At 44.8% G+C, this 24,575-nt stretch overlaps 2 protein-coding genes across 2 annotated transcripts; one reads left to right on the forward strand and one right to left on the reverse strand.

Moving 5' to 3' along the window:
• Window positions 1-1,116: 1,116 nt before the first annotated feature.
• Window positions 1,117-8,720, reverse strand: leo1 (LEO1 homolog, Paf1/RNA polymerase II complex component). The gene is made up of 12 exons (XM_061222108.1): window positions 8,600-8,720; window positions 7,489-8,157; window positions 6,736-6,840; window positions 6,489-6,583; window positions 6,089-6,237; window positions 5,772-5,856; window positions 5,565-5,659; window positions 5,036-5,170; window positions 4,302-4,437; window positions 3,046-3,238; window positions 2,507-2,604; window positions 1,117-1,337 (listed from the first exon to the last, which is right to left on the reverse strand). The coding sequence occupies exons 1-12, from the start codon at window positions 8,655-8,657 to the stop codon at window positions 1,227-1,229; spliced, it is 1,929 nt and encodes a 642-aa protein (XP_061078092.1). The 5' UTR covers window positions 8,658-8,720; the 3' UTR covers window positions 1,117-1,226.
• Window positions 8,721-9,472: 752 nt separating this feature from the next.
• Window positions 9,473-24,046, forward strand: ireb2 (iron-responsive element binding protein 2). The gene is made up of 22 exons (XM_061221673.1): window positions 9,473-9,605; window positions 12,924-13,019; window positions 13,347-13,521; window positions 14,979-15,116; window positions 15,302-15,535; window positions 16,029-16,098; window positions 16,270-16,453; window positions 17,006-17,145; window positions 17,232-17,403; window positions 17,625-17,725; window positions 17,981-18,097; window positions 18,726-18,885; window positions 19,064-19,199; window positions 19,373-19,457; window positions 19,655-19,811; window positions 19,929-20,053; window positions 20,136-20,240; window positions 20,480-20,622; window positions 20,896-21,043; window positions 21,145-21,267; window positions 21,474-21,659; window positions 21,775-24,046. The coding sequence occupies exons 1-22, from the start codon at window positions 9,581-9,583 to the stop codon at window positions 21,892-21,894; spliced, it is 2,940 nt and encodes a 979-aa protein (XP_061077657.1). The 5' UTR covers window positions 9,473-9,580; the 3' UTR covers window positions 21,895-24,046.
• The last annotated feature ends 529 nt before the right edge of the window (window positions 24,047-24,575 follow it).

The following is a 24,575-nucleotide window of genomic DNA, read 5'->3' on the forward strand; positions in this document are numbered from 1 at the left end:
CTGCTCGCTCTGGAGCACGGCACTCTTACATAACCACACCGCAGAGCCCGCAGCCTGTCCGAGATGCCCGAGAGCAGGCACCCCCAGCCCTCCTCCAGCCCGTGAGGGAACATGGCAACCCGATCAGAACCAGTGGCCTCCTTGGTGAGGACACCGTTTAATGGTGCAGTCTATTTTTACCCTTTTATGTGAATTTCCTTAAGTGGATGAGCAACATAAACAGGTTGGGGGGGGCTTGACATTTCACTGTCAGGTCCAATTCAACTCCCGCTGGAACAGGTACATGTATCTTTTTCTCTGGAAATAGCTGACTGTCACATTGCAAAGGGCTGTTTCATAGTCCAGCACAGGTCACCAAATGGCAGGTGTTGCCAGAGGGAGGGAACTGGCCTGCATCATGCTGCGTGTTCTACAAGGCCCTTAATTATTCCTTTATGACTCTGGACACACACGTCCATATAAACCAGTGAATGCAATGGCAGCCTCCCAGGTAGAGCTCTTGGCTTGTGTAACACGGTGTCCTCGGCCCCCCTGAGAGTGTGGGAGCCATAATCAGCGTCTCCAAAGCAGACCTTTCACTTGGGGCTCAGCAGAACGAGGCTGGAGTTCTGCAAAAGGCACCCTGTGTGGCCTAACGGAGGCTCTTGCCAAGAGCCGAGCAGTTCATGCAACGCACTTTAATTGCAAGGTTACCTTTGTTCATTTTTCTGTTTTGTTTACCACTCGTGCCTGCTTGGATGGATTTGGTTTGCTCTGGCTGTGACAGGCCTAGAAATTATGTAACCTGTAGTTCATGTCTCTGCTAAGAAAGAAAAATAAGCAAGAAGTAATTACATCTGACCAAGTGCAATGGTGTGTGAGGAAATTAAACTGTAACCAGGATCCTATTGAATGGGGTGAACTTTCAGTCATGTAGTACAAGACAGAAGCAGGTTGCTGGCCGTTATTCGTCAGCTCTGTATTTACACGCCTAGCCTAGTTAGTCTTTTTAGTGCTATTTATGGGCAGTATTCAACTAGCAAGAGCAGTTAAAACCTTTTTTTTCTAAACTAGCTTCTGTCTAGGTCCAGTATATACTATATATTTCCAAGCACTTTCAACATGAGGACAACCAGATTTGTTTACCATTTTATTTACCTGAGCTGTACAAAAAAATAATCATGAAACTACAAAATAAACAGACATTTTACCAAGCAATTTCCTGGTAACTTATCTTGAAAGGATTATCACTCATCATCATCTTCCTCTTCTTCATCACTGATCACATATTTCTTGGCCTTCTTCGTTGAGGTTTCCTCATCATCCTCTGCCTTCCTCTTTCCAGAGCCCTCTCCTTCCTGAAAGGGTCAAAAGGTCAATGAAGGTCACCAATTTCTCATGTGCTGACCCTTCCTCACCTCTGGTGTGACACGTGAAAGGCAGACTGCTGAGTCAGAGGTGCTTCTTAGTTTTGAAACGGTTTAAATCAAGTTTCAAATAGTTGAGCTACTGTCTGGGTGGGAACTCGGAGCCCCGTTTGACCCTTTGTATCAGACAGAATCTGGCACCATCTGTTGCTTGACTATATAAATACACCAGGTAAAACAAGGTAACCTCTGTACTTGAAGCTGGCTCTAGCATGACTGTAAATGTAAATATGATCCAGAGAGCTGAGATGTCATCTACAGACCCAGACTGGGTGTGAGACTGAATACGAACATTAGTATATTAATATTAAACAAGCATGATGATGAATAGCAGGCAGCCTACATGGCACGTTTTGGAACCAAGTATACTTAGCAATGCCACAGACCTTAGGCCATGAGCAGCCTATTTTCTTAAACAGAAGCCAACCTCATTAAATATATATCATTTCAGTAAATGTGCTTTTTCATTCATGCCACAATAAATGAAATTAAATGAGTCATTTGCTCATTGCTCTTTCTATTACAATATTCCACTTTCTGTCATTCATTTCCTCATTTATATTTTTTCTTAATGTACCAATAGTCATATACCCAACCTTTAGGGTTGCCAACAGTCTCTTATAGTACAGAATGTGTTCCTTAATGAATCAATATGGGACACTTGACATTTGTTCAACGTTTTCCAACAGGTTTTTCTTGTTTGGAGGTTGTTCTTGGCCATGTGCCTTGCTTCTGAATTTTCCTCAGAACAAAGTAGCTAGCCTGCCAACACTAATTTACAATGTCACATAAACGCTAGGTGGTGCTGCGGTCACCATTGTGTCATCAGAATGCAATCACACCATATGATGGTCTGCTCATATGACGACGCTGCAGATACAGTATGTATTATGGGGTGTCTCTACCATTGAGTAACCTTGACTGCTGACATAATTTTTCATATGTAATCTACATGCAGCCACTTTTTGCAGACTCAAAATGAGCATACTATGCACATGAAGCATACTACATTCTCAGTTTCTCACGGTTATAAGTCTGGATGGCATGTGGTTTTGAACACAGCCTCAAACTGAGGAACAGGTGTGACATGGCTCTCTTACCTCATCACTGTCCAGCTTCTTGGCCTTCATCAGCCTCTGCGCCCGGTCATCGTCTGATCCCTCGTCGCTGTCTGAGGAGTAAATTCGGGCCCGCTCCTCTGCAGAGGGACACGGTGCAGCCATTTTCAGTCAGTGACCACACCCTTTCACACTACAATGTCTTTTTCACATCACCTCCCTTCCAGCACTGACTCAAATGTCTGTGCTCACTCCTACAGGACTCCTGCCCGCACAAGTGGAAGAGAAAAGCAAGGCTGTTGCCTTCATTTAAATGAGTAGGCACTGCAGTAATCCTTGAGGTAGTGTTATTCTTGCACTCCAAGTCCACCCACTGCTGATGTAATCTGCAGAAAAACACGTGTGTGTGTGTGTGTGTGTGAGTGTGTGTGTGAGTGTGTGTGCCTGTACGTGTGTGTGCCTGTGTACCTGTACATGTGTGAGTGTGAGTGTGAGAGTGTGCGTGCCTGTACGTGTGTGTGCGTGTGTACCTGTACATGTGTGTGTGTGTGTGTGTGTGTGTGTGTGTGCGCAGAGCTCACCTCGCAGCCCCCCGCCGCCCTTGTACTTGCTCTTGATGGCGGCGAGGCTGATGGACTCTTCGCCCTCCTCCTCCTCGTCGTAGCGGTCGGGCTCCAGGTAGCCGGCGCTCAGGCCGCGCTGGTGCTGCTTCTCCCGCATGCGCCGCTGCTGGGACTCGCGCCGAATGGAGGCGCGAAGCCGCTCCTCCTCTTTCTGCAGGGAGCAGGGTCAGTCACGTTAGGTGCCGTTACATTATGTTACATGACATGACATTAGTCATTAGGCAGACGCTCTTATCCAGAGCGACATACAACAGAGTGCATACCTATAAACAGGGACAAATGCGCTGAAGACCCTGGAGGGAAGTATGGTACAGTGCCAAGACAAGGAGAATTTCCACTAGCCAGCCACTTCCAAATCATCACAACTCTGGCTTAAAGCACACCTCTTTCGTGGGGCTTCCCACCAATGACAGAGTAACTTTCAGAATGATGGACGCTAACTCTTTCCAAACATCAAGAGCATGAGCAAAATTTAAATCATTATCAGTAACATTCATTTCTCACTCATATTCTATGCTGCTGTAAAAGACTGCATGGATATCACTGCACAAAATGGCAGCAACTAGATTAAAGTGCAGCCAAGAGTGTAAATTATTTTAAAGCAAAGAAATTACAGTATTACAAATGCATATTTTTGCCTTATGAAGGGTTTCTCCTTGACAACGCTTAAAATCAGACAATAACAGTTGTGTGTAATTGTATTGCTTTTTAACTTATTTACCAAAATAATGGAGCAAGTCATAAGGTTACAGAGATCATGCATTTCAGACAACCTTCTAGTTTGAGAAACACCACCAACACAGATGGAACTTCAATATGAAATTCCATGAGAAGATAAATAGTCTTATAATCTGTTATATAATGTGCTTACATATTTATATAACTAATTTCTACTGGGTCTGTACTGCTGACATGGCTTTTCACTCTGACTTTAGTATGAAGACTGCACAAGTTCAGTGTTTTTACTGAGAGATACATTGTCAGGCACTGTGGGGGGGGGGGTTCTGCATTCAGAAAGCAATAGCTGCAGTATTAAATATATGTAATGTGCAACTTTCTGCCAAATGCCAATAATGTAATGTAATGTAACTTGAAGCATCTGCACTGCAACTAGGACTTGCATTACATGTGAGGCACAAAGCAAATTACTGTACAACAAGCCTTTTTCTAATCTGGCACAAGACTGGGCTGTGCCCGGGATCACGTGACCGTACCTTGATCATTTCGTTACGCTGAGACTCGGGGTCGCGCCCGGCCATGGGCAGGATGCGGATCTTCTGGGTCTTGGAGCAGCGATCGGCCAGAGAGAGCGTCATCTTCCTGTGGGTGGCGCTGTCTGTGGAGTGAGGCCTAGGAGAACAAAAACCACACTCCATTACCACAGCAATAAAAAAACCACCCCAACCAGGCCAGGGGGAATCAATACAGCACTTCATAGCCACTTCACACTTCCCGGTAAAGCACTTTAGAGATTAAAGGGGCTTTATAAATATGTGTCTGTTACCACTTATCATAATTGCATCACACATTGCTACTTGGCGGTTTGAACAGCTGAATGCAGTCTGAACAGATGAGCAGACTAAAATCTGAATTCCGTTGTCCGGACAGCTCCTTTTCACGCTGACTCACTCTCGAATATCCTGAGCTGAAATGTGTCAAGTCTACAAAGCAGCGTTTCACCATGCCAACCTTTCACATAAAAGCAATATGGAATAAACACATTGTGCTTTGTATGCTGGATCAACATTCCTGCTTGAACTGTGAGCCTTTTCTTCAATCACATTTCAGCCTGTGCCCTGAGAATAACAAACTGTCCGAAAGACAAAAAGTACCAGCGTGACGGCGCCGGGCTTAATCCCTTAATCACTGGAAACATGCCAAACAAGTGCTGTGGGGAGGGGCTTTATGCTTTAATTGCGATGGAGGTGACGTTATGAGTCGGACTAACCTGAAGGTAAGCTTGGTCTTGAACACGGCCTGCCCCTGTAGCCCAGTTCCCTGTCGGATGAACAGATGGTTGTGATCTCCCTGGAGGGGGGCCTTGTACACGTCAAACACCTCATTCCCCAGGTGCAGGGACATGCTGTGGAGAGGGAACAGGAGGCTGTTAGTGCTGTTCTCATGTCCCAACCGTTTCCAGGACATGGGAACAGTAAGCCGTGAGCGCTGTTCTCATCTCCTGACCATTTCCAGGACATGGGACCAGTTAGCACTGTTCTCATGTCCTGACCGTTTCCAGGACATGGGAACAGTAGGCCGTTAGCGCCGTTCTCATGTCCTGACCGTTTCCAGGACATGGGAACAGTAGGCCGTTACCGCCGTTCTCATGTCCTGACCGTTTCCAGGACATGGGAACAGCAGGCCGTTAGCGCCGTTCTCATGTCCTGACCGTTTCCAGGACATGGGAACAGTAGGCCGTTAGTGCTGTTCTCATGTCCTGACCGTTTCCAGGAAGCTGGAACTGGATGTGCGCTGACCTGCCGTCGGACCACTTGACGATGCGCGCGTTGCTCTCCCGTGTCTCGTTGCCCTCTTCATCCCGCCGTGCTTTCCATCGAATCGTGTTTTCAACCTGCGTGGCACAACCAATGCCTGTTGGATTTCACTGTGTGCATAATACAAAAATACCTAAAACCTACACCCTCAACCTTTGATTTTAACAGGCTTTTGATACCCAAAAATACCTTTAGCTTGAGCCTGGTCCGACCCTCTTCATCCAACATCTCTTCATCTTCAAATTCATCTTCATAGTACTGTGGATCAAATGGCCTGCAAAGCAAAGGAAAAGGTACCATCACAATGTTATTTTTATTTAAAGAAAATCAGATTGTGACCCCTACCCAGTCCACCTGGCTGGCTGAAATGGACAGCAATTAACCTAAGTAAAGAAACTACTGAGTTTACTAAGTACTAAGTTTCTCCTTCAGCTCTTATGCTTAAAATATAAAAAATAACCACAAATAACATTTTTGTAGAATATCACCAAATTACAGCAATTTACCTGGGCTCCACACTGAGAAAGTTTGGCAGCTTCACAAAATACAGGTCACTCCCAAGATCCGTACTGACTTTGGGAATTTCCACCTCTATCCTGGTCTCTGGAACTGGCTCCTCCTCCTGATGTTCTGTCTCCATCCCATCTTCATTGTCCTGTGGTCCACGGAACAACGCCATGTTACAGAAAGTATATCAAAAGGACAGATGTACTGCCAGGTTGCATATTCAAATGTAGCATGAAATATTATCAGCATGACATATTATCTCAATATTATCATCACAGCACTTGGGTGTGGATGTAGATGGCACTGGCACTAGCACTGGCACTGGCACTGGCACTGGCACAGGACTTCACATCAGGCCAGTGCACACGTGAACCACGTCTGTGACGTCATGACGCTCACCAGGGGCTGGCCTGGCGTGGGGGGCTTCTCCGCATCGCTGTCAGAGGAGATGTCGTCTGCCTCGCCAAACAGGTCATCAGCAGCTGGCTTCATCTCTAAAGAGAGGTAGGGTTTCAGATCAGGCCACACACGAATGTCACCTTTCTGTTCCATATGGCATCCAAGCAGAGCCATTCAGCCATATACGTTTTATTCACACACACACACCACAGGCAGCCATTCATATCACATCCGGATGAAAAGTCACCTTTCCGAGTTCCACTGTCGCTGTCCGAGTCTGAATCTGATCCAATTTTCTTCTTACGCTTCCGTTGAATAAAATCATCTTCACTGTCACTGGCTTTAGGAGACTCTAAAGAAAGAGGAGAAAATAAATTCAGTCATGCTATTGTGCATGTGAACTTTTTTTGAAAGTTAGAATACAAGCATCAATACTAGGTTTACAAATATAGCCTAATTAATGGTACAATAATAATAATAATGGTATGTAACAATGACTGAATTAAAGATAGATCTGCACATTATCTAATCTAAAAATAAAAAATATATGAAATCGTTATGTCTGGTGCATAAAAATTAATACGTACATTTGGGCTTACACAGCACTGACAAATAACCATGGTATGAGCTTAAATTTACATATGAAGTTACCATTGCATTTCAATTAATACAAATACATTGTCCACAGCTACATTACTTTGGCAAGTAATAATTGCCCTTCAGGGTGGTAAACAGCCCTCCGTGTAGCACCACACTTTCTGGCAATTATGACCCATCAATAGGGTGTTATCCCTTACATATAAAACACATAGATATGGACTGAGAAGACAAAATGGTCAAATCTCCGACAAATATCAGATTTGACCTGTAAGGAGTGACACCACTGATAATACACTTTCCACGAATTGTCATACTTCCCTCATGGCAGATCACTATAATCCAAGTTACTTTGAGATAAGACCATAAAACCATTACTTTAAGACTATAAACGCTGCCCAACCTGATTTTCGTCTTTCCTCGCCCTCGTCTTCTGAGCGCCCGCGCTCTTCATCCGAATGTCTTGGCTTTTCGTCGTCGTCTGATTGGTCGCTTTTGGCTCCTCCACCCCACTTCTCGTCGTCGGAGTGCGCTTCTTTCACCGACCCTTCTCCGTCCGTGTGTGGCGTGCCTGGCCCAGATCGCGGCGTACCAGGGTCTGAATGGGCGCTTCCAGCGTCAGAGCGGGGACTGGCTGCCTCTGAATGGGCACTGCCCGCCTCTGAATGGGCACTGCCCACATCTGATCTAGGACTGGGAGCGTCAGAGCGCGGACTGCATGGCTCAGACGGAAGGCTACGTGGCCCTTCGTGGTCCTCTTCCTCCCGGTGTCCTTCTGAGCCGCTGTGCTGCTCAGCGTCAGAATGTTCGTTGTCCTCTTGCTCAGAGTGCATGCTCGCCTCTGACGGGTTATCAGACCTCTCCGATCGGTTATCGCTTCCACTGTGCTGGCTACCACGGTCATCCTCGCTGTCATCACCGAACAGCTCCTTGTTGCTTGGGTTCCCGGCATCCCGACCATCCTCATCGTCGTCATCATCATGGTCCCGATCACTCTCGCTCCCTGAAGCATTACTTACTGACCTGGGTCTCTCCTGCTCAGAATCCGAACCGGACCCCGAAACCGACTCAACTGTTCAGAAAAGCCACAAGTAATGCATTACATTAGTTTTCTTAAGAGTATTCACGATATCTTAACTTATCACTTTGAGAGAACAACTGACAACAGTCACCGTTCCAGCTCCAAAGCTAGTGCTACACCGATTCCCATACTATTCACTGATTAACTAGGTACATTTCACTCATATTTTGCTCCTAAGATTTAACTACAGAATGCATGAGTTAGCTATATATTGACCAAGAAAACATCATTCTCTTTAGTATTGGTATTTGTAGCCCAGTTATGAATGCAAGTTACTGGCTTATCGCCCATGCATCGGTTGACAAAGTATGCTTGTTTCAACACGTACAGACTCGTGCATGAATATAAGTAATCCGGATACACAGCTTGCTGACTAATTGTGTGCTACATTATAAACTGTTTCTGTCAACAAGAAACTCTTATTTATTTTTACCTCGCCTTTCATTTTCACTGTCGCCATCACTCCCGAACAACTCATCCATATCCGCCATTTCTTCTTCTTCTCAGTGGTTCCTTAAAATCACAGGAAGTAAAAAAAAATCTCCGAGGTTTTGCTTCCTGTGCGTGCTTGAGCGTTCAGTGGCAATGCATTTATAAATCCACAGGGTGGCAATACAGAGCGCCATACTATTGAGTGGGTTGATGACTACCCTGGGCCACTTTAGGAGCATTTGCTCTTAAATATTGGTGTGTGCTTACTGGAAGAATAGTCCAGGAGCTGACGTGGCCTACTAATTTGGAGTACATTAGCCTGCTCCTTATTTTTTAATTGAGGAGTATACATATTTAGCGCCGATCTTTGCAGTTTCAACAAAGTTGACCTCCGACTAGGTGGCAGAATCCACGTTGAAACTTAGGACTTAAGGTTTAGACGAGAAAGAGAATACACGTGGAATTACTAATGCTCTCGTATTTACATTTTAGGGGTTTAACGGACGTACACGTACGCATTCTTGCTCACGTGTATATATGCCCGTCCGCTTCCATTAGTTATAGAAGTTCCATGATCAGAACTTATTTTAATGCCAAGACAACGGTTTTGACGAAGTACTGCAATTGTACCCATGACGAGTTTATACATATGGGTAGGCTACATGTAATAATTGCTCCAGATACTAAGCTAATACGGATAAGCAAACAAATCGCGCTCTCATAAAAACTAAAACTGTTAGATTTTTTCTCGCGAATTTGCATTTTATTTATTTATACTTATTTTTTGTGTGGCGTGTATTTAACATTAATTTGCCTATATGAGAAATATTAGAATCCGGGGACATGAAATAGCTAGCCAATGAGGGGTTAATATCTTTGGTGGGCGGGTGATGTTGTTCCAATCTAGTTCAAGGATTGGGCCACAAATGGGGAGGTGTTCCCTTGGTTGAGAGTGGCGATCGTGTCAATTTCAGAACCCATCATGGCGCTCGTTGCCGCATCAGAAGGTAAGAGTTGTCCAGATAAATTAAATAGTAGCGATAGCTAAATAAAATGGAACAGTTAGCTGACAGCAATTTAGAATACTATTGTGCATGCCATATGAATGTTACAGTATTTTATGATTCTTCTGAAGTATTGTTTTCTTTTATTTTATGGGAATACATCGGACTATTTTAGCTAACGTAGCTAGCTACCTCGCTACAATGACATTTGTGCCACTTTCATCTTCACAACATTGCTCTTTGCCGTATGCTAGTAGCTAGCCAGTTAACCAACCGGAAATAGCGCCTACGATTTTCACCCCCTGAACTCAGTGCTTGGTTGTCATTAAAATCAATTAAAGTTAACCGTAATATTGAATAACTTGAAGCAAGACCGTTGTGTTTCAGGCACTTCGAATCTCATCACTTGGGATGTTTCGTTCTTTTGCTTGCATTAAGAGTTAGCTAATATGGTTAGCAAACTAGGTGGCTACGGAGCTTGCAGAGATGAAAGGGATTTTAGAGGCCGGTGGTGTAACAAGCTAAATCTAGATGGTTCCGTGTGTCTGTCATTGACTACATACAAGTCTGGGCGCTTTAGCCTAGCTAAAAGTAATCTGACATAAGCAACACTAAGCTCTCTGTGTATAGTGCTACGTTAATCTATTCTGTGAAAACATTAATTTAGCTTTCCAACGCGTTAGCCAGCTAGTCTAGTTAGAACCTCAAATATACATTTTTTTTTAAAAAATCAATTGTGATGTGTGTACGTTGTTTTGAAACGACATTGCACCAGTCCGTGTCATACCCGTGGTGAATTATGTTCACGCACATAACTTAAAGATTAGGTGGCTAGTTAAATTCCAAAGTTATCTACCCGTGTCGACTGAGCTGCAGCATAGTGGTTAGGAATGATAAGGACGAGTTCCCTCCCAAAACACTCGCATACAACCTCACATATTACGAGCAGGAAATGCTCTTAATTATTTTACGACCAGTGATGCATTGCCGGTATCAAAATATTGATTAATATGACTGAATACTGACGAACTGAGCTCTTAGAAGTGGATAGTCGCTGAATCAGATGTTAGCCAGATATCTGTGAAAGCCAGCTTATTTAAGTGGCCCCAAAACTGAGAGGAGTAAATGTTTAAGCGAATAGCTTGAATTCCCCCAGATCTGTACAATACACAGAATATGGGTTGCATGCTGGTTTTCTTTCCAACTTTAATTTCTGTTCCTGCAGTATTCATTTTTTTGTGAATTTGAATGTCTTATGTGTGATGGATTAGATACAGCCATCTCTTATATCTTTAAACTTGCTTCATGTGTTGTAGCAAGTGGGTTCTTTGAAATGTATTCCTTTTCATAATGCTTACTTGACGGATCTGAATTCAGTGAACTCCTAATTGCTGAAAATGCTAACCCATTTGTGGAAAAAGAAGAACGAGAATGGAAAAAACAGTTGCTTACAAGCCAATCCTGCATTGCTAAAATCTGTTCTAATGGATTAAGAGATTGGTTGGAATGAAAGCATACACAGGGGTTTTTTCTCTCAAACTGGCTGCGAGTACCTGCGAGTGTAGACAATTTTACAAGGACGTTTTAACATTACAGCTTTGGTACTGGAACTAGCCTATACTTTCAGTCTATTGATGGTAATCTTTCCAGTCAACAAACCAGTTTCAGTTTCAGCCATTTTCTTTCTCTTCTTCCCCATGTCATGCAAAAGTGAAAAACTAAGGTTGGTAGTGGAGACAAATATTGTATTCAGGAAGCAATGTAGATGATAATTTGGCACTTTCAACTGTCAGCCTCCACTACAATATACACAGCACTTTCAGTTGAATTTTATGTTTTTAAGGTGCTATAGAAGTAAAGCTATTGTTACTATTATTATTATTTAGTAGTTTGAATATATCCATTGGAAACTCACTTATTAATGAGAACCTGGTTTACAAATCTAACCTTTGTTTTTCATGTTGGTTCTTGGGTGTTTCCAGCCACCAAGTTCACAAAATCTGTTTGATTTACTTACGCATATGTTTACACTAAACACAAACTCATGCTTGTAGCCCACGGGCCAAAAATTATAGTGAACATTACTGGCTTTGTTCCTGCTCTCCTGTTTGATACTGTGTGCTACATGTTCAAAGTAGTCTGGAGAAAATAAATATCTGTGTCAGAGGTAGCAGCTTGTAGGCCTAATTAGTTTTATTTAAAGTGCAGCCTCTGATTGAAATGCATTTCAAGCATTTCTTTATACCTTTGTACTACCCCATTTAATTTGCAACACACAACAATAATGCAATCACTCTACATCATTATGCTAATTATCATAAACTTCATTGCATAATGTTATATATGTATTCATAATGGCAGATTATCTGCTGGTTCACCATTGTTTTAGATTAGCTGCAGGGATGTTTTCTCGTTAGATTTAGGAGATTTAGCCAAGCTATTTGTTAAGGTGCCTGACTGGGACCCACAAGGTTGGTGGTTCGATCGCCAGTGTAGCCACGATAAGAGCCTGAGCAAGGCCCTTAACCCCACATTGTTCCAGGGGGATTGTCTCCTGCTTAGTCTAATCAACTGTAAATCGCTTTGTATAAAAGCGTCAGCTAAATAACATGTAGGCTAATGTAACGTTCTCTTCAAGGCTGTAAGCCATCTCAGAAGAATACATTCCTGGGATTCTTTTATTAAGTGGAATAATAGACGCCTGCAGTGTGCTGATTAAAAAGAGCTGACAGGAGTAATCTGTGGAAATATGCCCCTGCTCTCACTGAGCTCTGTGGATACATCTGAACATTGTGGCTGCAGTTCTCTCTTCACCTGGCCCTTTCAGTTTTTCAAAGAATGGAACTGCTATGTGGGGTCAGCACAGAGAAAATAGTTCAGAGGTGGAAATATAGTGCGTCACAGAGCCTGTCAACTGTACTTGTGTAAGGGATCAAGCATTTTGGACAGCCTTGACCCTGGTCACCGTTACACAACGTGAACGCTTTCTGGTGACACAGTTTTTTCGCCTGCTGTAAAAGTTGAGAAGGTGGAGCATGCTACTTTGCTCCCAGTGAGTCGCATGATACGTTCATAAAAAAAAAAAAGGAATGCGGAATAGTTACTGATTTTGAAGGTTTCCTTTATCAATAAAGCTGTAAAGGCATTCCAGAACATATTAGAGCACGGAAATAACTATGTTTTAAGGTCAAATTCTGGCATGGGAGATAAACTCCAGTTTTACACGTGCGTTGTACCAAACCTAGACCTTGGAATGTGAAAAATAAAATAAAATAATGAGATGAAGTGTTAATGCAAGGATATGTGTCCTTCTTTTCCCAGGGCACCCTTTCAGCGATTTGATTGACACTTTGAAGAGTGAAAAATATGGAGATAAAAAGTATTTTAGTCCACAGAAGCTTAACGACCAACGATATGGTGAGTAAAGTTGCCCGGATGCATGCTGACATGTAGCTGCTGTTACCATGCATCCTGCATTGTTCAATGAGAACTGGACAATACAGGGTCTCCATGGAGAGTGAAATATGCCCAACTAACTGGCTGTCCCCCGTTAGGCTGGTGCTTTTGCACTTCTAAGTCAGTGTGCCTTGACTTCATTTTCTCTTACCCCACTTCTTATTAGGAAAGTCATAAATTCTACTCCAGCACCATTTAGAACTGCCTGGGTGTCGTGCTTGGGAAGGCGATGTGAGGGTGGCCTGGGCGGGTAGGAGGATAGTTTCCCATCATGTTCCCTGTGAACAGATGCGCTGCCTCTGTCCATCCGCGTCCTGCTGGAGGCTGCCATCAGAAAGTGCGATGGCTTTTACGTGCGGAAGGAGGACGTGTACAGCATCCTGGACTGGCAGCAGCAGCAGCAGGAGCAGAGCCCCACAGAAATCCCCTTCTCCCCCGCTCGGGTTCTGCTGCAAGACTTCACGTGAGTCCCCTCCTGTCACCCCAGAGCAGCCAACCGCTGCAGATTTGATTGGCAGGCTTTCGGCAGCAATGCACGGCTACTCGTATTTCATGGGATAATTGGAACTGCTCACTGGTGTTCTGTGCCATCGGATTGTTCCCGGTGTGGTGTCAATTTTGTGCTGCAGAGAAGAGGTCAGTGAGCACAGTGAATTATGCTGGTCTCTATGTGTGTTCCTCTGACTGTGGATCTTGACTCGGTTGGTTGTTGGCCAGCCCGGTTGAACAGTACACAAGTCATCAAAAGCCAGTCTCAGTCAAGTCTCAAGTCTCAAGTCTCTGGGCTAGAGTCAGTCAAGTCTCAAGTCTCCAGAACGGTGCTGCCTAAACAACAGTATGACTATAGAAATTCATCACAATTGCTTTGCTAGTTGAACATATAGAAACCAGAAGTGGAGATGACATTTGGCATATGACATCACGTGTGTGACAACTGAAGAAACATTATTATCAGGGGCACACAAAAAAACAGCTTATTTCATTAATTTATTAATATATCAATGAACTACCACTACAGTGCTACAGTAAATGCCAACAACTTGGGTTGTACAGCTTTTAATGCTAACATTTATTAAAAACAAGCTAAAGTACATACAGTTCATATGGAATAACAATCAACCCAACTACTACATAACGCCACCTAACAGGACCTTCAAAATTACTCTCTGTCCTGCTTGCATATCAAGCTTAAACATCATAAGCAAGGGTTTTTAGAGTAGTGCAACCCCATGCTCCAGATCAAGATCCAGATAATGGTTCTCGAGCTAACTTGTCAATGCTATTTATACACCAATTGAAATGCAAGCCAACATCGCAACAACTTGACAGTCAACAAAATAAGAAATTGTGCACTTCTGTGATGCTGACAAAATGGTGCCACAAACATTATACTGAGTCTGAACCTCGTCAACACAACAGTTCAGATAACTAACGTTAGGCAACAGCGAAAAGCGGTGGCATAAGCTCCTGTGGTAGTAAACTGACTGGCCTTTCCGTATGAGTTTTCAAATGTCGGATCAAAATTGACGTGATTGCTCCCGCATCTTTTATTTTAATGCTGCATATTTAGCAGGTTGCAATCATTTTGTTTGGCTCAATGAGCCTGAATTCTTTAAAGGTCACAACATGTTTTCAACTGAAAAGCTCACGTTGTGGTGCGTAAAACCACGTTGGGTGCGTTTTAACCAAGGATCAGTTTTCATATAAATCATTGAAAAATAATGACTGGTTGTGACATTGTTCAAGATTGCATTTGGCAGACGCTTATTGTTCACAAGTCATTATTGATGAGTCAGAGTCGAGTCTCAGTCATTTGTATGTGGATGTGGATGTGGATGTGGATGAGGTCGAGTCTGGAGTCTATATGCGACTGCAGTTTGAGTCGCTGACTTGAGTCCCCCATCTCTGTTGTTGACACAGGGGCATCCCTGCCATGGTGGACCTGGCTGCCATGAGAGACGCTGTGGCTTCCCAAGGAGTCGACCCTAACCTGGTCAACCCTTCCTGTCCCACCGATCTTGTCGTGGACCACTCGCTACAGATCGACTTTAGTAAATGGTAACCTGCTCTTCCTGCAAAACATTTTTACTGTTATGCTAATGCTAATGCTAATACTAGGTACAGTATTTGGAGGACACATCTCAATGTCTCCATTAAAAATATCCCAGGGAAAGTGTGTGATAAAGGCCTTCAGCTTAGTGCCTGCTGAGTGTGAAGCATTGCGTTTGGTTGTCTTGTGGTAGTGCCATTCAGAATGCTCCAAACCCTGGAGGAGGGGAAGGCCACAGCACCCCCATTAAATCCCCCCCTGGCAGAGGAGCTCCGCACCGAGGCTCCCAGTGCGCTGGGGCAGGCCAGAGGGGCTGCAGCAAGGGCGCCTGCAACGAAGCCCCCGCTACCTCAGGGAGACCCACCGCCCCTGTCCAGATCGAGAACACGCCTCTCCTCTGCCCCTTCCACTTCAAGCCCGTCTCCGAGTACGCAAGACCGCCACTCACAGCCTCCCGTTCTCTCTCTGTACCACACAGTCCCACTCTCTCACTCTGTACCACACAGTCTCACTCTGTACCACACAGACCCACTCTCTCACTCTGTACCACAGTCCCACTCTCTCACTCTGTACCACACAGACCCACTCTCTCACTCTGTACCACACAGTCTCACTCTCTCACTCTGTACCACACAGACCCACTCTCTCAGTCTGTACCACACAGACCCACTCTGTACCACACAGTCCCACTCTCTCACTCTGTACCACACAGTCTCACTCTGTACCACACAGTCTCACTCTCTTACTCTGTACCACACAGACCCACTCTCTTACTCTGTACCACACAGTCTCACTCTGTACCACACTGTACCACACAGTCTCACTCTCTTACTCTGTACCACATAGTCCCACCCTCATAGTATTACCTTCCCCCTCGACATACTGTATTTAACTTTAAATTTGTTTTTTTTGGACAACAGGCCAGAAACAGCTCTCAAGAATCAAGAAATGGAAATGATAAGAAACAAAGAGAGGCTTCAGTTTTTCAAGGTGAGACTTCTGCTAGCACATGTTGTTGAATCCTCACACAAGTGGAAAATTTAGAATTTGCTGCTTGCCAGTAGTTTATTGTGCTAATCTTTAGCAATGTTAAGTTCACTGGTTTGGCATTTAGATTATTTTGCTGCAGTGCCTCATGCCGTGCCTCTCCTTCCCTCACAGTGGTGCTCTAAAGCCTTTAAGAATGTGAACGTGGTTCCCCCGGACTTTGGTGCCATACACCAGGTGAACCTGGAGTACCTGTCTCAGGTGGTGCAGGAGCGTGATGGCTTCGTCTGCCCTGACAGTGTGGTCGGCACAGACTCCCACACCACCATGATCAACGGCCTGGGAATCCTGGGCTGGGGTGAGCCCTTCCACATATCACCCAATACTCAATACTCAATACTTTGCTGAAAGGACCATTTTAGATGTTAACGACTGTTTATTACACATTTCTTGTGTTTCATATTGCTGCAATTTTCTTTTTTTTGTTTGTTTTTTTGTTTTACTAACAAAATTTGAACTCACTTCTTAACCCCAGCATGATTGTTACTGTAGCAGACAATGTGTAGTAAATTGGCTTTAACATCCAACATACCGGTATGGTCCTTTAAGAGTGCACATTAGGGATTTGAGCTCACACCCTCGAGTTATAATCACTGCTCCTTAACTACAATACTGGCTCAATGGTTGCAATATTGTGAAAACATATTGCCCTAGTTTTTCATTGCCACCAACTTGCCATAAACGTGCACCACATTACCTTCTGCAGTGTTCAAATGCAGTTTCTCAAAGAAACAATGATGCATTTACCAAGAGTTTGTTCTTCAACAGAACCTATTCTGTCCTCTTTATAGCTGAAGTAACTCTGTTAGTAATCCCAGTAAATGCATAATGAGAGCATGTGTCTTCTCAGGGGTTGGAGGTATCGAATCCGAGGCGGTGATGCTGGGCCAGCCCGTCTCTCTGACGCTGCCCCAGGTGGTGGGCTGCAAGCTGGTGGGCTCCATCAGCACACTGGCCACATCCATAGACATCGTCCTGGGGATCACCAAGGTACTGGAGCTGTGAGGGGCCAGGGTCTCTGTCTGTGGCACAGCCGCACGGCCTTATGGGTAACCTGCCTGTCTGCTCTGCCTCAGCACCTTCGACAGGCCGGGATCGCCGGGAAGTTTGTGGAGTTCTTTGGACCCGGCGTTCCCCAGCTGTCAGCCCCGGACAGAACCACCATCGCCAACATGTGCCCCGAATACAACGCCACCGTCAGCTTCTTCCCTGTAGATGATGTCACACTGAAGCACTTTAAGCAAACTAGTAAGGAAGGCATGCATATCTTTACAGTGTTGGTGTTGTGAGTCAAGAAATGGCTGATGAGAGAAACTTTCACTTTGATAAGGTAGAACTTGTGTGACATTTACAGTACTGATGAGTCATCCTCAGCATATTAATTACCATAACATGTCTTAGACAAATGGTAGTAGAGTCATTATTATCTCAAGAAAAATAGCATTTTGCTGTTTTGTTTCCCCCCCTAGACTTTAGTGAGGAGAAACTTGAATTATTGGAGAGGTATCTCAAGGCTGTGAAACTGTTTAGAACATATGAGGACCCATCGGAAGATCCACAGTATTCAGAGGTAAAGCTTGCTTTTTCATCTCACTGCTTCCGTCTGTTTTCATGATAACTATACAATGGTTATTGGTGCTCTGAAATTTTATTGAACTTATAATGTACTGTGTTGTTGCTGTTGTTGCTGTTTTTGTGCATTGCTGTTGGTCCGAATTGACAGTTGATCAGAATGCCATGTGTATTGTAAGGGTAAATGAGTAGTCCATAAAGTGGTTGAGAATGAAGAATTGAAGCTGGAATATGGTGTCTGGTTTGACTCCAGGTAATAGAAATCAACCTGGGCTCCATCGTTCCCCACGTCAGTGGCCCTAAGAGGCCCCAGGACCGGGTGGCTGTCTGCAGCATGAAGACGGACTTCCTGTCCTGCCTGAATGAGAAGGTACACTCGTACTTGCTGTACGTAGACAGGGAAAAGCGGGAGAGCTTCATTGTAAAGTCCTGATGCACATCATTTCAGTGAGTTTGGTGGAAGTGTGCTAGCATGGTAGCCGCTCACAGGTCCTACACTGAACAATTTAGCAGCCACCACAAATTTCTGTTTAGCAGGTCCTTTGTTATTTGTGTCCAACAGTTCCAGGGAAGATTAGACAATAGTAGGCATCGTACATTAATGCAGCGCTACTCAACTCCACGACCTGCGGGCCGCAGGGTCTGCAGGCATTTGCTTCGCCCGTTTTCACTAATGAGCTTTTTACCTGAACCAAACAGCTGAAATAATTTGTGAAATCAGGTGGTGTAGCGCACGTTAGGACCCTGGGGCCTGCAGGACGTGGAGTTCAGTAGCGCTACATTCATGTAAAGATTTAAATAATTTGAAATATTTGTACACCGTGTATTCATGTTGAGCTGTAAAGGGCAACCAGAAGGCAGATGTGGTTTTCGGGAAGCTGCACATCCTGTGTCACTGCATTTTTGTAGATGGCAGGTTGGTTCAGAGCCATTAAAGCTTTCCAAACCATAAAGCTGTCTTCAGTTCAGGGGTTTTATTTCTCGCTTTTGCTTCTCAGGTCGGCTTCAAAGGGTTCCATGTCCCTGCGGCGAAGCAGGCTACGCTGATGCCTTTCGTCCACGAGGGGCAGGAGTACAGGCTGGCACACGGCTCCGTAGTCATCGCGGCCGTCATCAGCTGCACAAACAACTGCAACCCCTCCGTCATGCTGGCTGCAGGTGAGACACGCAGAGCTAGTAATAACTGTTGACATGAACAGTTTCCAACACTAACAGTTACTGTATAACATGCGTATTACAGTAGTAACCGTAGTAAATGTCCCTGAACTGGTTTCAGTAAGGTTGTGAAAGAGGAGGCAGGTTTTGACTGGCTGCCTGTGCGGTTTGCATTGACAAGGTCTACTGGCGAAGAAGGCGGTAGCGGCTGGCTTGGCGGTACAGCCCTACATCAGAACCAGCCTGGCTCCAGGGAGCGGCATGGTGACGCATTACCTCAGTGCCAGCGGTGTGCTGCCTTCCCTCAGTCAGCTCGGGTGTGTACTGCACCTGCCTCCGTTTAACACCTCACCCACACACCAGACCCGTTCCTTCTGCCACAGGCTCCAAGCTGTCACTCTTCACTGTGTGTGGTACTGTGTGTGAGTCTCTTGCAGCCTGCAGTGCTCAGTCTTATTCTGATGTGCTTTTTGTTTGACTGATGATTCAGGTTTGAGGTGATTGGCTACGGATGTGCCACCTGTGTAGGGAACACTGCTCCCTTACCGGACCCTGTTGTTGATGCCATTAAACAGGTATTTCAAATATGATAATGTAATTTACATTATGTATTTGAATTTCTGAAACCAAGTTTTCATTTTTTTCTGTGTTCTTTCAGCTCATTTGAATGTATAGACACGTTACATTCATTAGGTTTCGTTAGTTTTTGTTTGGTTTCATGGTTTCAGTCACTGTGACGGGCTCTCACCCCTGTGCTCTGTTGTCTTGGCAGGGAGACTTGGTTGTGTGTGGAGTTTTGTCTGGGAACAGGCACTTTGAGGGGCGCTTGTGCGACTGTGTGCGTGCCAACTACCTGGCCTCCCCGCCCTTGGTGGTGGCCTACGCCATCGCCGGCACCGTAGACATCGACTTTGAGACAGAGCCCTTGGGTACGTGTCAGACGTCCTCTGGTTTTGGGATACTGACCCTGCTGTTGAAAGAGTGTATGGTTCAGTGTTGGAAGGACCCTCCACTCGTCTAATCTCAGAGTGTGTACATTGACCCAGGTGTGAATTCGGAGGGTAAGGAGGTGTACCTGCGAGAGGTGTGGCCCAGCAGAGAGGAGGTCCAGCACACAGAGCGCCACTGCGTCATCACCTCCATGTTCAAAGACCTCAGGCACAAAATGGAGGTGCGTTGCATGGCCTTGTCTGGAAACCCCCGAGGAGGTTAGTGTTGCACTAGTGTTCTGACTGTTTTCTTCCTGTTTTCAGAATGGGAACAAGTTGTGGAACAATCTGGAAGCCCCAGAGTCAGAGCTGTTCCCTTGGGACCCCAAATCCACATACATCCGGTGTCCTTCTTTCTTTAATAAACTTGTGAGTAAAGCTTCTCCTTTTCTCCTGAACTGTCAGTGCCTCCTGTTGGATTAATGCCATTTGAGCTGAAGTTTCATTAATGCCAATAGTATGAACACTTCAACATGCAGGTGACTTAAAAGGGTTTGTGTTGAGTTTCATTAAGGGATCCCTTCCATCCTGAATCCTTTTCAGCAGGGAGAAATCAACACTTGTAATTGAATTGTCGAGCTGATCAAAGGCTCTTCTCATGCTTACAGACAAAAGAGCCATCTGCCTCCCAGTCAATAGATAATGCCCACGCCTTGCTATTCCTGGGAGACGCGGTGACGACTGATCACATCTCCCCTGCTGGGAGTATAGCCCGTGTTAGCCCTGCTGCCAAGTACCTCCAGAGCAAGCGGTAAGAACTCCCGAACCTCACCCGCACCTGCTCCAGCTGCATTCTGAACTTTCACAGATGGTAAATTGTGGGATATGAAGTACAAATGTAGAGCCAGCACACAATGTATTTGTCAGCCACCCTTCAAAACAGTTTGAACCCATTCCAATTCTTGCATTAGATTTTAAGGTCGTAGCCTTAGCCGTTTTTGTCATGGGGCCAGGCACACGTTATCGTACCGCATGCACACACCGCATGCAGTTCTTTCAGCTGAATGCTTAACCGCTCTTTCAGCCTCACGCCTCGTGAGTTCAACTCCTATGGAGCCCGGAGGGGAAACGACGCAGTGATGACACGAGGGACGTTCGCCAGCATCAAGCTCCAGAACCGCTTTATTAGCAAGACCGGGCCCAAGACCGTACACATCCCATCGGGCCAGACCGTGAGTGACCATGCAGATGGGACTGCAGAATGAATGCAAGATTACCTTATGCTACCTTCCTGCTAGACATCGTAGATGAATGAGTATTTACTGTGTTATAGCTGGATGTGTTCGAGGCAGCCGAGCGATACCAGAGGGAGGGCATCCCCCTGGTCATCCTGGCAGGGAAGAAGTATGGCTCTGGAAACTCGCGTGACTGGGCTGCTAAAGGACCTTACCTGCTGGTAATGTTCCTCACCTCTCTGTTCTTTATACCCATCACTGGCTCAGTCTGTTTGCACCTGGTCTCGCTCTGTGGGACTTGACAGTTGGACTTGACAGTTGGACTTGACAGTTGGACTTGACAGTTGGACTTGACAGTTGGACTTGACAGTTGGGTGGGCTTGGTTCTGCAGGGCAGTCACTCTGCCTCCTGTCCTGTGTCCTGCAGGGTGTGAGGGCTGTGATTGCTGAGAGCTTTGAGAAGATTCACAGAAACCACCTGGTGGGCATGGGCATCGCACCCCTGCAGTTCCTGCCGGGGGAGAGCGCCGACTCACTGGAGCTCAGTGGGAAGGAGAAGTTCTCTGTGAGCTTCCCAGAAGATCTGTCCCCACGACAAGAGCTGACCGTCAGGGTAGGTCATCCAAATCAGTCTCACCACAGATTCAGCCAAAGAGCTGTCCACATGCAACCAGAGCTCTCCAAGTAAGTTTAATGATCAACTTTCTCATTTCTCCTTTTTGTTATAGGCTAGTTCTGGAAAGGCCTTCAAAGTGATTACCCTGTTTGAAAGCGAGATGGACATTGTGTTCTTTCGGCACGGCGGGATTCTGAGATTCGTCGCGCGAACATTGACTCGACGGTCTTGAGGTGTCCAAGGCCTTCCCTCCCCGACTCCTGACTGAGCGCGCTGGAGTCCCATAACACCCTCTCTTCTCCTCGCCATGGCAACAAGTCCAGCCCGTGTGATCAGAGGGAGTATGCCGCGGTGGCAGTTGGCTGTTCGTCGTCACGGCTGAATGTGCTCTGGCAGTTCTGTGCACACCATCTATAGCCCTTAATATGGAGAGAGAACATTTATACAATGCATTGCGCCTATGCACTGACAAACCAGTAGATGGATCAGTTACATGCGTGTGAGTTACTGGAGTCATTTGTCTACAATGGTACAGGGTTTCTGCTGTTAAAGGTCCAGCTTTGAGTTTGTTCTGCTAGTGATTAGGATGACCAGCTAATGTTAGTCCTTCACTGACCTCTACTCCAAATCCCTAGTCGAACATTCCTCAGGCTTCAATAAGCTCTATAGACCGTGTCCTGCAGAGTGTGGTCTGACCTGACTGCCGGGTGCCAGTGCCACCATACTATACAGGCAGGTGACGGTATTTGGGTGTCGTGTTGCACACAAACGCCACAGTCCACGTGTCATCCTCATTGTCCTCCTTATCCTCGGCCTCACCCAGCTTTGCCCTGTCTATGCTGAATTTCCCCATTTATGTTCAGATGGCTTGTTTCCACAGATGCCTCTTTTCTTGCACTTAATGAAAAAAAAAAAAAACGTCTGGTGTCCTTTTTACAGTATGTTGGCTAATGTGAAAACAATATGTTCTGTTTTTGTTGCTGTCTGTACAGTACACGTTGACCTTAATTTAATTTCTTTCCATGAGAGATTTACTGTCTCTTAACTTAGCTGCTGAGGTGAGCTGTTGTTGGCACGCTGTCTTGCCCCGCCACCCCAACCCCGGTGCTTCTACAGACCGTTTGTAAGCTCCATGTTTTTATTACAAACCTAAGACAAACTTGGACGCATGGTGCTTAATTGTTCACTCCATGTCTGAACAGCTCTCTAATACATACCTAGTAATTCTGTTAAATATAATATTAACAATAACCACTCTTGTTTTCCGTTTAGTATTTAGCTGAATGTGGTTTGAGATTTAATATGTTCACTGTCAGAAGTCATATGTGCCGTTTAATGTGATGTGAAAAAGGCCACACATAATGGGTAAATAAAGAACAAGTTGGTTATTGTTAATGTAATATTATTACTTTGGTGCTCTGTAGTGGTAAAACAATTTAAGGTGTTAATTTCCTTGATGAAGCAGTTTACGGATACGGAGTATGTCAAACCGCAGCTATGTACAGGAACTGGGGTAAAGACTGACTTTCACAAATAATACTGACTATATAACTGCAATCTGTACCTCAGGCTTTGCCATATAACCCCCCCCCCCATCATCAACCTCTTTTCAACTCGACTGATTAAGTCTTTGTCGCATTCAACTGCCAAAGCAAGACCTCCATAACCATAATCATTTAATGATATGAAGTAACACGTGCTGCAGGTATGCATCGGGAGTGTGAACATCTTTTGTCCTGAACTCATGAGATGAAAATTGGTGATTTCTGTTTACTTTGAGGCGGTATGTTTTGATACATTTTCTTCTGCACATCGTCTCAAGGCACCTGTTGCAAAGTGCTTCACGTGTGATTTTGTTTTTACCCTTTCCATTTATGTTTTTGGTCAGTGTGGCACAGGATGGAAGTGCGAATTGTCACCATCGCAGCTGTGTTTGTGTGTTTGGCAGGCTGTGGTTGGTTGAATGTCAGCAGCTCAAGACTACATGAAATGACGCTCCCGGTTTTTCAGTGATCGACTGCCTAGCATGTTTGTTCTACTGCTGTATGTCAGCACAGCACTGCCTTTAAAGTGTAGCGGATGGCTGCTCTTTGCAACTGTGCATTTAAACACAGTTCCCAAGTGGACTGAGGGTCGACAAACGGATATCAGTCTAGAACCTGTAGGTTGTACGGTGGTGCTTTATGTATTGCGCAGTGCTTTGTTTTGGCATAAAATGTTTTTACAATTTGGAATCTGAGGATATGCAATGTGAGAGCATATATAGCACAAGCCAACCGTCCATTCATCACAAAGGAAAAAATGTATTATGAGAAGTGTGGAATTCTGTAACAATTATTGCTCATATTGTAAATACTTTTTTCATAAAGAATTAAAAGATACAACTGTGTTTTCTTTAAATAGCAGTGGAATCAAGGCAATGCATTTTTAATGGTTATGAAATGAATTGAGGACATGCAAGTGGCTTGTACAGTGACCAATTATTCATTTTGTAGTATTTATTCACAATTATGAGCATAAATATATGTTTATGTTGTCAGTATAATGTATTTCCTTTAGCCCAGCGGTCTCAGTTTGCATACACCAGAGGAAATGGTTCCAAATTAACATGCAGCCAAACATTCTTTTGAAGACTAACTGGATAATCTACACACGTACGACCTCTGGAGGCATACTGTCACAGTACGCGCTACATTGGAGTTACTTACTGTGTATTATTCTCTTGCTTTAGACCACAAACCACCAAATGCTTTATACCTTCCAGGTAAAGCTGGCAGGTCATCAAAAACCTATTCATCTAAACAAACCTTCATCAAACATGAAAACTATCTGGGCCATTCAAAAATAAAATAATTGAAATGTAAAAATTTCAACAAGACATTTTGAGTGGTACTCCTTGGAAAGGGGGAGAGG

This window comes from Conger conger, chromosome 15 (assembly GCF_963514075.1).
Source record: "Conger conger chromosome 15, fConCon1.1, whole genome shotgun sequence".
Classification (NCBI taxonomy): domain Eukaryota; kingdom Metazoa; phylum Chordata; class Actinopteri; order Anguilliformes; family Congridae; genus Conger; species Conger conger.